Below are 12,428 nucleotides of genomic sequence, written 5' to 3' on the forward strand. Positions count from 1 at the left end.
TCAGGCCAATTCTGTTTAAATTACATTGGCTACCAGTCACTGCCTGGGCCCAATTCAAAGTGCTTGTTTTGATTTATAAAGCCCTAAATGGCTAGGGCCCTGGATACCTGAAGGACCGCCTCCTTCCATATAAACCTACCAGGCAATTAAGATCTAGCCAGGGGGCCCTTTTGAAACAGCCATCCCTCAAGGAGGTAAGAGGGAGGGCTTGTAGACAAAGGGCCTTTTCGGCAGCTGCCCCCAGACTATGGAATGCCATCCCAAGTGTGATTTGTCTCGCGCCAATGTTGATGACGTCAAACCTTCCTGTTCCAGAAGGTTTTTAATTGTAATACTATCAACTGTAGGTCCTGATGGCAGTTTTTAGAGCACTGTATTTTTAGTTGTATTTTAATTGTTGTAAGCTGCCCAGAGACCTTTGGGTAGTGTGGGCGGCATATAAGTCAAATAAATAAAGCCTTGTAGAGTTCATTTATTGACAACGGGCCCATCCAAAGACCTCAGTGGCTGTATACAAATAGGTTCCAACCCAAAGAGCTCCCTGTTTCTATTTTTAAAAGAGAAGGGGGAACAGAGCAAAAGAAAGGGACATAACATAGGGAAAGAAAGATGTTGCTCCTCAGTGGTTCAACAGGGTTATCTTGTTGCCGACAAGAAACAAAATTAGGACAGTTTTGCAATATATAACACTGGATGTCGTTATTGTTGGTTTTTTATTTGGTACAGTACTTTAATATCTACAGTAATCAAGAGAATAACTTCATCTGGAAAAGTGTGAAAGCTCAACTTTGATACTGGTGATTTTTTGTTCATTTCAGAGGTTATCTACATTTCATTTAAATAAGAATGCCTACTTTTCTAAGTTACCTGAATTGTTCCAACATCAAAATAGGTGTTGCAAGTAGAGGCCAATGTGCATTCACAAATACAGTTTTCTTATATACAAGCCTTTTAAAATGTCTATTCCCCTATTTGTTATGTATGTTATGTACCACTAAAGTAACAAACTGCACATATTACTCACATATTTCCACTACAGATCACTGATATACATATGCAAAATTTACACACATTATCTTGTGGGGGATAAAACACATACAGTAATCATATGAAAAAAAATTACATGTATTATGGGTATGTGGTTATTTTTTCAGAACTTTGTAATTGCTGAATGCTTATTGTCCTTTTTTAAAAAAAACTTTGCTCCTTAACAGTGCTAAAATATTAGCATATATGTATCTGCATTCAAAATGAATAAATGTATTACCTATAATTCTGTTACACTTTTACACAGGCATAATACAAGCAACATAAACCTCAGGGAGCACATTGCTGCAAGTTAAGACGTTGGCACAGGCATTTCATGTTAACATGAATGTACTTGCTGCTACAAGGGATGCCTATGCTGACTTCTTAAATTGTGGCAATTCCCTGCTGAGGCTTGTGCTGATTTTATTAATCTAGTAGTCATAACTAACAGAATTTCAGCCAGTATTACAAAAATCATGGATTTTGTCAAACAGTTGGCCATGGCTTAAATAGTGCTTTGTGCTCTTTTCCCATCTGAACACCACACTCTGAGAAGGTTAAAGACAAACTGGAACAGGTTCAAAGGTGAGCTACATAGATGATCAGGGAACTGGAAGCCAAGCCTTGTGAGGAAAGACTGAAAGAACAGGGCATGTTTAGCCTTAAGGAAAGAAGAGAATCTTTTCTCAGTCATTCTAGAATGCAGGGCACATAATAATAGACACAAATTACAGAGGCTAGGTTTCAGTTGAATATTAGGAAAAACGTCCTAACTGTTAGAGTTAGTGTGACAATGGAATTGGGTACCTGGGGGTGGAGCAATCCAACACTGGAGGCATTCAAGAGAAAGCTAATCTGTCAGATATAGTTTAACTTGGATTCCTGCACTGAGCAAGGATGTTGGACTCGATGCCTTTATAAGACCCCTTCCAACTCCATTATTTTATGATTCTGTGATCAATGCACAAACACATCTGTTCCTAGACTTTTTGGTTTGAGCAGATTTTGAAGTTGTAGAACAACTGTTGTATTCACAAATATTTATCATCAACTCTGCCAATTACTTGGAAGAGTTCTTTTCATCTATATAAACCACCTAGTTGTTACAAGAATGTAGAAATCTGCACCATATATTTTCTTCATCCTTTCCCCTCTTCTTTTACTTATGTTTATCTGATCTTGACAATAAATTGGTAAAAACATTACTTCTCAGTAAGTCAGTGTGTTCTGTTTTAATGTAATACTTCAGATTTTTTTAATTATCATAGCAAGGACCTTAAAATATTATATTAATCTGCCTAGCTTTAATTTTGATATACAGGACATGCTAGTTAATCCTGAGGCAAAATAATGATAACAGGAAGGCTATGCTGCTTAAATTCTAACCAAATAAGGTTGTATCCTGAAACATACACATTCGGAGATTGATTGATTGACTGATTTAATTCCCCTTCTATTTGCCAATAAAGAGTCCAAGAAGACTAACAAATAATTTTTAAAAAACTAAAATAAAATAAATTAAAATACTGTATTAAAACAGTTAAACATGTTACCAATTAAAACTACTGAATTAAAAGCATTTAAAAGCATTTAAAAGCCAATTTAACATATAGAAATAGAGGTTACCATTTTAATTACAGTCCATTAGTGATAATAGAGTTTAGGACTGGAATGCCCATGTACAGTGAAATACATAATTGGGTTTTTATTTAGCAGAGTAGGAATCCCATGGGCAGCTGTGCACATTTTGTGAAAGCTATGGCTGCATCCATTTCCTGCATACAACATGTACTGACAGTTGGCCTTTGTAAGGCTACCTCTTAGGCATGTATTTAGAAAATGTTTTTCTGTGTTTCTTGTTCTTAAGGCAAAACAACTTGAATCTGTTTGCCTAATACTCTTCACAGTCGCCATCTGGATAATGTGCTGCTGTTTGGTTTCACATCTCTTTGGCTGGGAATAGGTTATCAATATATACAGTAACAGGCTATCATATTGGTAACTACTTTGTGAACAGAGAGACTCTGTCCCAACTCATAATCTTGTATCTTTTAGTTGAAGGTTGTCATTTAGACTCAGTTTAAGTATTTTGTAAGAAATGTATTAGAGCTGGCATAGAAGCTGCCATTCATTACCTTTCACCTTCTTTTCTTCTTCTTTTACCTGTGGTTGACATAGAAGGGAAAGGATCCAAGAAAATCAGTGGGTAATGTTTATTGGTGATTTTTTTAAGTGGTGTTGTGTCAACAATGAAAGAGGAAATGACCACATGGCTACACAGTAACTGCATGGATACCTGCTGCCATATTAGTCACTGGCCATGTGTTGTACGCTGATACATATTTCTCCATATTATGACCAAGCAGTCACAGGGGCATATTACTTCATGGAATGGCCATTTTCTACAGATGACTGGCTTCTCATGAATGCAGCTATTTTGCATAAGAAAACAACAACAAAACCAAAGGCTTGTGGAATGTTTAAGACAAATTTATTTCGGTGTGTCAGCTTTTATTTATTACAGTCCACTCATTTCCTTAAACGCATGAAATGTGTGTTTCCAAATAATTATCCAAATGTCCTTTGGTATGGAAATCACTAGTGAAGTTATCAGTTTCAAAGTGACTTTTCATAGCAAACACACTTCACCTTCCTGTATCATAATAACCCATTCTTTGAAGTAACAAGCCAATGTCAGTTTATAACATAATAATATTTAATGATTTTCATGTACACATTTTTTTCTTGAATGTGTGGACTCTTCAGTCTGTGATGGGGAGTCTTTAATCTATTGGGTTCATCATTTCAGCATTGAAGTGAAGGCTAATTTCAAAATAAATGTTCCTATGTTACTTGACCCTGGTGAGCATTGGCTAAAGCTGAAATTAGCATTTTAAATTGATTTTAGCCTTAAAGCCAGCATCCCAAAACCTATTGAGCAAGGTTTTGATTTTTCTAGTGGTCTTTTTAAAGCTGGATATTGTGCAGAACAAGAGATTGGAGGACAAGAAAAACTGAAGTGTGCAGTATGTGTCAGCTGGAAGACATACTGCAGGAGACATGGTGCAGGCTTAATTAGACCTAGGTGCAGGACAGTCTTCAGGTTGCACATTGAAACAAAGAGTGTATATATTGCTTAGAAACAACAATGAGTGTTCCACATTTTGGAGGAAAATACCGAAGCCGACAGTTACTTAGCTGTGTGAGCAGCACTAGGAAGACCTAGACTTTTATGTCCACTGGAAAACAGTGAAAGACTATTATCTCTTAAGACCTTCTTCAGTTGAGCTTATTGTAGGAATGTCCATGGAATGAAGTAAATCATATGTGTATCAGGGAGGAGGAGGTAGTGGAACTTTGGTTATGGTCTTATTGATTGATTGATTTGATTTAATTTATATACTGCCCATCTGGCAGCCAAGCCCACTCTGGGTGATTTATAACAACTAAACAGAAAACAATAGAATAACAAAATAAGACATCAATAAATTAAATAGTGCAAAACAAAATACCATAAAATACTGTATTTTTCTGTGTATAATACACCCCAATGTATGAGACCCTCCCCACTTTTTTAACCCAGAATTTCTTTCTTTGCAAGAAAGTGCTTTCCCCCCTCTACTTTATTTGGAAGAAAGTGCTTTCCCCCTGCACTTTCCTTGCAAGAAGGTGCTTTCACCCTCCACTTTCCTTGCAAGAAAGTGCTTTTCCCCTCTGCTTTCCTTGCAAGAAAGCATTTTCTTGTGAGGAAAGTGCTTTCCTCCTCCACTTCGCAAAAAGTGGAGGGGGAAAGCAGGGATCAAAGAAAGAAATTCTGGGTTAGAAAAGTGGGGGGAGGTCTCATATGTTGCGGTGTATTATACACGGAAAACTACAGCACAGTGGAAGACATGGTGAAATACAGTACAATACATTACATTTAGTAGCATAAAATATGTCGGTATGTTAAATGTATGCACTCATTTCACATGTTAGCCAGGTTATACTCAAAATCCTACAAGGTAGGCTTCAGCAGTATGCATCATGCGAAAGGCTGGACTGGAGGAATCCCAAACTGAAATTAAGATTGCCAGAAGAAATATCAACAAACTCTGATATGCAGATGATAACACTCTGATAGCAGAAAGTGAGGAGGAATTAAATAACCTCTTAATGAAGGTGAGAGAGCGCAAAAATGGTCTGAAGCTGAATATCAAAAAAACTAAGATCATGGCCACTGGTCCCATCACCTCGTGGGAAACAGAAGGGGAAGATATGTAGGCAGTGTCAGATTTTACTTTCTTGGGCTCCATGATCACTGCAGATGGTGACAGCAGCCACGAAAATAAAAGACACCTGATTCTTGGGAGGAAAGTGATAACAAACCTAGACAGCATCTTAAAAAGCAGAGACATCACCTTGCTGACAAAGGTCTGCATAGTCAAAGCTATGGTTTTTCCAGTAGTTTTGTATGGAAATGACAGTTAGACCATAAAGAAGGCTGACCACCGAAGAATTGATGCTTTGAATTGTGGTGCTGGAGGAGACTCTTGAGAGTCCCCTGAACTGCAAAGAGAACAAACCTATTCATTTTGAAGGAAATCAACCCTGAGTGCTCACCGGAAGGACAGATCCTGAAGCTGAGGCTCCAGTACTTTGGCCATCTCATGAGAAGAGAAGACTCCTTGGAAAAGACCCTAATGTTGGGAAAGTGTGAAGGCAAGAGGAGAAGGGGACGACAGAGAACAAGATGGTTGGACAGTGTAATTGAAGTGACCAACATGACTTTGAACAGACTTCGGGAGGCAGTGGAATTCAGGAGGGCCTGGCGTGCTCTGGTCCATGGAGTCATGAAGAGTCAGACATGACTTAGTGACTAAAGAACAACAATGTTAAATGTTACATTATCAGAGGCACTGTTGCTTCAGGTTGCTGTTTGTTCAGGAAAGGCCTGTCTAAATAGCCAGATTTTTAATAGGCTTTTAACGTAGCCTAGTGAGTGGGCCAGGCGAACTTCAAGTGGGAGGGTATTCCACTGTTGTGGAGCTACTGTCGAGAAGGCCCATTTTCTGGTGATTGTTTTCCAGGCTTCTCTTGGAGTTGAAACTTTCAGCCGCTCTGCCTGTGACAATCTTACTGGACGGGCAGACCTAATTGGAATGAGGCGCTCGGCCAGATACTGAGATCCCAAACTGTTTAGGGCCTTATAGGTTAATACCATCACCTTGAAACTGGGATGGAAGTGAACAGGTAACCAGTGTAAGACAGCCAGAGTGGGGTAAATATCTTGGTATTTTCTAACCCCATTCAGTAGTCTGGCCGCCGCATTCTGGACCCATTGCAGTCTCCTTAGCTGTCCCAAGGGCAGCCCCACATAGAGGGCATTACATGTAGAGTCTAATCTTGAGACTACCAGAGCATGAACCAGTATGGCGAGGGACCCAATGTCAAGGTAGGGATGCAGCTGGGCAATCTGCTTTAGATGGAAATAAGCAGATTGGACCACAGATGCTACCTGTGATGTCATTGATAGTGCTGCGTCCAGAAGTATGCCCATGCTGCATACCTCATCCTTCATGGAAAGAGTGGCCCCCTTGAAAGACAGGGAGACATCCAGACCAGAGACACTAGGGGCCCCCACCCGCAGGATTTCCATCTTGCCCAGATTCAGCCTCAGTCATCCCTCATCTATCCCAGCACTGTATCCAGGCAGCGCTCAAAGGATAGGACAGCATCCACTGCAGAAAGGCGGAAGTAGAGAGAGAGTGCTGGGGGTCATCCGCATATTGGTGACACAAAGCTCCAAAGTTGATCTCCCCCAGTGGCCTCATATAGATATTAAATAGCATTAATTTATGTCCAGCCTTCTCAGAGACATCCACCTAACACAAACTTTGTGATTTTTTTTCTCCCAGGCCTTTTAAATAGCTTATGTGTTATGAACAGCATCTCTTAGTTAGTTTTGAGTGTTTGGTTTGTGATTGTATTTTTAGTTTGTAATAGCTTTTACTGTTACATGTTGCATTTCTTTTGTGTTAAGGGTTGCTATATAAATTCAGTAAGCAAGTAAATGCTAAATTCAGTTGTCCAGGAAAAGGAAAAAACTGAGGAAAGGCTGTCTTCTGCCACCTAAACGTGATTTAGGGCTGGTGGCAGCTGTGTAAAATCTTCAGGCAGTGGGTAACGGTAGCACTTTGGGCTCATGCTGATCTTTAAGAAGTGCTCCCTTTAAAATTGTTCTGTACAACTACATTTTTCTTTACATAAGTCTTGCAATGGCCCTGTATATTCCACTTAGTTATGGAAAGAGTAGAACTTTGCAGACATGTATTGAGTTTCGTGGACTGAAGCAACTGAGTGGTGAAACAGAGGATCCAGTGGCAGTTACTATAATACACTTTTAAAGGGGCATGTCCAGAGCCTGGCAATAACTGGTTTACACTGAATGCACTCCTTCAGGACACTAATTTAAGACATATACCAGCTATCTCCCAATTGTTGGCCTCCAAGAAAATTAGACTATAATTCCTATCATCCCCAGCCATCATGGGTATTACAGAGATTGTATTCATTTCCTGTTACTCCTCCTTGGTTCTTCTAAGCAGAATAAGAAAACTGTGAGTGGGGGCACTGCTGCATGAGAGGGATAGATGATAGAATGGCTTTCGGGGTGATCTTCTGTTCAATCCAATCCAACCTGTTCAATTCAATCCAACCAAAAAGGCTCCTCTTTCTCATTGCCTCTTATATACAGCCAGGCAGTGTTAGAAGCATGATTATTGTGTGTTTGTTTGGGAGGGAAGAATGTGCTGTACAGAGAATTTCCAGAAACAGAAAATTTGCTAAGCATAGTGAAACATGCATCTAAACCTGCATTACAGTGGAAGAAGTAAATATAGCCAGGAAAATGACTGGCATTTAACTGTTGTATATATTCCTATATATGCAGTTCTCATTACTGTATATTTATCACAAAAATGTTATGAACTTTCTTGAAGTAGTTAAAACTGATTACAGGCTCTAAAATTCATTCTTTCTCTCTTTCTAAGAATAAGGATCCTTCCCTTCATGATGAAGTTACATCCTCTGTTTCACAACTTGCAACAAAGGTATTTGTTTAATCTTCAGATGTAAATGTAAAGATATTTCATGCAACGTCTTTTTTTCTTGATATCTTCAGTGTGCTAATGTTTCTTTAAGCTAACCACTAAATTTCTTTATTTTGTCTTCATTGACCTGGCATTTTAATGGCAGACATTTTTGTATTTTTTCTTCATACCTTCACATCAGATGAAAAATGTTTCAATAATGTTTCCTTATATCCTTTTTTATAATGGGAATACATATAAAATACTTGCTGCTCTAATATCTATTTGCTGTTGGTATCTTAATATTAATGCCATGATATCCAGTCTTGGTGTAAAAAGAGGTAAAATTACTGTGAACAAAATCATATGCAGTTATGTAGTTAGGCTGATCTTTAAGGAAGGTATTTCAGCTTTCAGCACATTAGTGTTTTGGAGACTATAGCTACAATTTTACAAAATATTATATTATGGTTGTATGGTATTAAAGAGCTAGTTTTCTGGCACAGCAAGCAGGCATGCCAGTATAGTTTCTCAGAGCCAATATATCTCTGCAGTTTAATACACACGGAAATAGCAAATTAGATTTGTACGTTCAGGTAAAAATCCGGCATTTTCTGACTAGCAGATGCTTAGTATTCCAGTGAAAATAGGTTTTCTTAATTTGTATTTTAATTTCATACATTTTTGGCAAAATTAGAACTGAGAAAATTATAATCTCACTTCTAGTCATGAGGTTCATGAATCACTAGTTTTAATTATAACATTTCCTATCTCAGAGTGCTGAAATAATTAACAGTGGAGACAGGGATTACACAACAATGTTCTAGTATTAATTTAACTCCTACATAATATATTAATATATTAGCATGGCTACTGTCTTCACTTGTTTTTCTTCATTTTTCCCTCTTCCAGTGTTTCTCTGCATGAAATATCAAGTGAAAACATGTTGACATTTAATGGCCAGCAAGGTCTGGCTAAGAGTTCGTCATTCAGCAGCATCTCCTACTGATATCACCACTATTCCCTGTACCGATCCACTCACCCCCTTTTAAGCCCTCATGGTTTGTGAAAAAGCAGTTTCGGGATTCACAGTTAAAGCCCCCAAAAGAACAAGGAATCTCTCTTAGTCTTCCATATTTCATATTTTCAGAGGAATGTTCCTTTGAAATAGAATCAATGGTGGTATTCACAGACATTCTCAAAGTATTGTTTTGCTTTTGTTTGGAAATATGAATTAGGCTTTCTGCATATTTGTATCCCATTGTTAGTCTTAAATGCTGCCAGTATCTCCTCGAGGAAAATAAGACGAAAGCTGTAATAATGGTTAGTTCTTCATTATTCAGGAATTGTGTTTTGGACACACTATACTTGTTTACAGATCTCTCGGGACTTGTCATTTGTCACACCTTCTTACAACCGTTTTCTTATGTATGATATGTATCACTCCTACACATGTGTACTAATTGGAAAAGAAGTGTAAAAGACACTGTGAAAACTAACGTGTCACTAATGGGAGACTCAGAGTTATGTATTATGTGCATGAGGCAGTAGGGTAAAACTTGGAATATTTCTCTAAAGTGGAGATAGAAAATGTACAACCTTCAGGATATTGTTGTACTGCAGTTCTCAGTGTCTTTAGCCATCACAGCCAGTGGCAGGAGGCTATAGGAATTGTACAGCATCTGGAGGGCACATGTTTCCCATCTTTGCTTTAGTCCTCCTGAGTCATTCTTGATATGAAGGGGGCTATTCTCCTATGCAAAGTACTGTCTGTATCATCTGCAAATTGTCTAGGCCATTTTTGAGAAGGAATGATGTTCCCCAGCATCTCCTCCAGTTGTTTCTGTGGCCCTCTATATTCCCATTGGGAAGAGTTTTAAAAATTGGCATCATAGGTAAGTCTAATAAGGTAGTATGCAAGCTACGTTTTCATTGTTAATTGCAGGAAACCTTGATTGTAGTTGTTTTCATATCTTTTCTTTGAACCATGATTGCTTCTTGTACATGATTTATCTTTATTCATGAAACAATCAGGCCAGTTGGTCTTATCTCTGTCTTGGACACCTCTCGATGTCAGATTTCTGGATTCGGCTACTAATCTTAAGATTCTGGTTGAGGGACATTCTGTTGTAAGACTGGAGTCAAACAATGTCTGAAGCCGTTTGAGAATGAAAGAAAGGAGAATATTTGGCCACATTTTAACCCCAGTTTTGGCTATGACTTGTCACTTTATTGTAGGTGAAGTACACTAGCTAATCAAATGCTGTTCTTGTGATAACCATTCCCCCAGCTGATGAGGCAGTTGTGTTTGTTATTAACAAATATAGGAACTTGTTTTTTCCACAGTTGCATTACTAGGTTTTCCTTACTTTTCCCCCATCATTGAATACATTCATAGAATCATTGAGCTGGAAGGAGTCTGTAAGGCCATTGAGTCCAGCCCCTTGCTCAATGCAAATCAAAGCAGACCTGACAGATGCTCAATTTTCATTGAATGCCTCCAGTGTTGGAGCACTCACTAAAGTTTTACTTTCACCAGTATTTCAGTATCAAATAGTACTAGCTTTCTCACTTCCTTGCTTTACTTCACATAACTTATGGCAAACAAAAAAAATAACACCATATTGTAGCCCAAGATTTGCTATTAAATTATCATGGTGGATTCAGTTATGGTCAGGTTCTCAAGACAAGTGTGAGAAAAGAAGAAAAAACCCTTGTTACCCTCTCATCCCTCCTCCTGCTTCTGGGGGGAAGTATTCTGTTTTAATTTTTTTTTAAAAAAAGTGATGCAGTGCATCTGCACTGCCTTAATAGAGTCTTTTTAAAAATCATTTGTCTGCACCTCTGTGGAGACACAGAAAAAGTGTTTTATTTGTCAGTATCCTGAAGTGGCTCTCTTCTTAAGATAATATATGGCAGTTTGACAGCAGAAGGCGCCAGACCAAATAGGTTTGCTTGAGGTGTATATAGCATTTGGATGCAAGAATCACACCAAATGGCATACCAAACCTTGATCTGATCTCTAGTACATAGGTTGGGAAACAGGGGTAAATTACCCCAAATGGGGTAAAAGTGAAAATCCTGGGGGTAATGAGGAGAGTGCTACCCCCCTCCCTCTCTCCCACCCCCCACCCTCTGCAGCCAGACCTCAAATTGGAAGCCACCTCTCCCTGTTACTTCCTTGGTTGCAGCAGGGCAAATGTAATTCCTCTGTTCGTTCAGAGATCGGAGATAAGCCTGCTTGATTGGTTACAGCTGTGGATTAGCACCAGGCAATCAATCAATCAATCCGGGGCTCCTGAATGACTGCTTCCTCCGGAAATGACTGCAAAGAAGCAGCAGGAGGGAAAGGATCAAGGAGCAAGCAAGGGAAGGACGGAAGAAAAAGGCGAGAGACTGAGGACTTCATCAAGCTTATTTAAATGTATGTAGAAAATGGAGGGAGAAAATGGAGGGAGGGAGGAAAAGGACGGAGGGTGGGTGGATGGATGGGTGTGTGTGTGTGTGTGTGTGTGTGAGGGAGAGACAGAGAGAGTGAGTGAGAGAGGCTGACTCAAAATTATGAAAAAGAAAAAGCAAGACAAAGAGAAACCTTGAACTAAGGCGGGGGGAAGGGTGGCTTTTTAAGGTGCTGTCTAGGTTTGTCATCACTTTCCTCCCAAGAAGCAGGCATCTTTGAATTTTGTGGCTGCTGTCACCATCTGCAGTGATCATGGATCCCAGGAAAATAAAATATGTCACTACCTCGATATCTTCCCCTTCTGTTTGCCAGGAGGTGATGGAACCAGTGGCCAGGATCTTAAGTGTTTTTTTTTTTTTTTGATGTTGAGCTTCAGACCATTTTTTTCTTTCATCCTCATTAAGAGTTTCTTTAATTCCTCCTCGCTTTCTGCCATGCTTTTGCGTAGTCAATGAAGCAGAAGTAGATGTTTTTATGGAACTCTCTGGTTTCTCCATAATTCAGTGCATCTTAGCAATTTGGTCTCTAGTTCCTGTGCCCCTTCAAAATCCAGCTTGTACTGTGGGAATTCTTGGTCCACATACTGCTGAAGCCCAGCTTGTAGGATTTTGAGCATAACCTTGCTAGCGTGAGAAATGAGTGCAGTTCTTCAGTAGTTGGAGCATTCTTTGGCACTGCCCTTCTTTGGGATTGAGATGTAGACTGATCTTTTCCAGTCCTCTGGCCACTGCTGAGTTTTCCATTGATGATGATAAAAAAAGCACACTGATCCTTTGATATCAGACTGTGGCACCAGGGTGGGTGACATGGCCTTTAGCCTGGTTTGTTCCTTTTTGCACACCACACATGGAATGATTAAAGTGGCAGGGAAA

At 39.2% G+C, this 12,428-nt stretch overlaps 1 protein-coding gene across 3 annotated transcripts in view; it reads left to right on the forward strand.

Annotated features, from left to right (window-relative positions):
* Positions 1–12,428, forward strand: part of TDRP (testis development related protein) — a 46,811-nt gene that overhangs the window by 15,221 nt on the left and 19,162 nt on the right. For 2 of the 3 annotated variants that reach the window (XM_020782631.3, XM_020782633.3), the window contains one exon: positions 8,058–8,117. The exons of the other annotated variant lie outside the window; for it this stretch is intronic. In XM_020782631.3, coding sequence (XP_020638290.3) covers positions 8,058–8,117 — 60 coding nt within the window. The remainder of the gene's footprint in view (positions 1–8,057; positions 8,118–12,428) is intronic. 3 annotated transcript variants of the gene reach the window in all.

This window comes from Pogona vitticeps, chromosome 1 (assembly GCF_051106095.1).
Source record: "Pogona vitticeps strain Pit_001003342236 chromosome 1, PviZW2.1, whole genome shotgun sequence".
In the NCBI taxonomy this organism is placed as follows: Eukaryota; Metazoa; Chordata; class Lepidosauria; order Squamata; family Agamidae; genus Pogona; species Pogona vitticeps.